Source organism: Calidris pugnax, unplaced genomic scaffold (genome assembly GCF_001431845.1).
Source record: "Calidris pugnax isolate Ruff unplaced genomic scaffold, ASM143184v1 scaffold219, whole genome shotgun sequence".
Classification (NCBI taxonomy): domain Eukaryota; kingdom Metazoa; phylum Chordata; class Aves; order Charadriiformes; family Scolopacidae; genus Calidris; species Calidris pugnax.
Window position 1 is genome coordinate 13228727 of NW_015094507.1, and position 869 is coordinate 13229595.

Genomic DNA, 869 nt, shown 5'->3' on the forward strand with positions numbered 1-869 from the left:
AAAAAAAAAAAAAAAGAAAAACCGAGAAAAAAAAATAAAAAAGGAGGACAATCAAAAGTTGGGGGAAGGAGGAAAGGAGGAGGAGAGGAGGAGGAGGAGGAGGAGGAGGAGGAGGGGCCGGGGCGCCCCCGCCGCGAGTTCACTGCACGGGGGTCTGCACCCCGTGGTGCGGCGGCGTGTCCCTGCTGGCCCCGTACACGTCCTCGGCGCCCGGCAGCGTCCCTCCCGGGGGAGTCATGCGCTTCTCTTTCTGTCTCCTGTTACAAAACCACACTCTCACCACCTCCTTCTCCAGCTGTAGGCTGTCCGCGAGCGAGGTGATCTCCTGGGCGGAGGGCTTGGGGCACTTGAGGAAGTGGCTCTCCAGCGCGCCCTTGACGCTCACCTCGATGGAGGTGCGCTTTTTCCGCTTGCGGCCCTGCGCCGCGATCTTGTCTATGCTGGTGGGGCTGCCCGAGGAGGAGTCCGCCTCCTCCAACCACTTGTTCAACAAAGGCTTCAGCTTGCACATGTTCTTGAAGCTGAGCTGCAGGGCCTCGAAGCGGCAGATGGTGGTCTGCGAGAAGACGTTGCCGTAGAGGGTGCCCAGCGCCAGCCCCACGTCCGCTTGGGTAAATCCCAGTTTGATGCGCCGCTGTTTGAACTGCTTGGCGAACTGCTCCAGGTCGTCGGAGGTCGGCGTGTCCTCGTCCGAGTGCGGGTCGTGGTGCGGCGGCGGCCCGGGGGGAGCGACGACGGCGGAGGCGGCGGAGGGGGGGGCCGGCCCGGCCGCCCCGGGGTGAGGGCCGTGGGGCGGCGGCGGCGGGTGTTCGCCACCGTGGTGCGGCGGTCCCGGCGGCGGCTCTTCGTGGGCGTCGCGCAGGCCGTGG

General features: G+C 65.8%; 1 protein-coding gene across 1 annotated transcript; it reads right to left on the bottom strand.

The window, feature by feature from the left end:
* Nucleotides 1-27: 27 nt before the first annotated feature.
* Nucleotides 28-868, bottom strand: LOC106901595 (POU domain, class 3, transcription factor 3; the record flags this gene model as incomplete). Its single annotated transcript, XM_014964441.1, has 1 exon — nt 28-868. A coding segment is annotated over one exon (729 nt), but the record flags the coding sequence as incomplete, so codon positions are not given.
* Between the last annotated feature and the right edge of the window lies 1 nt (nt 869).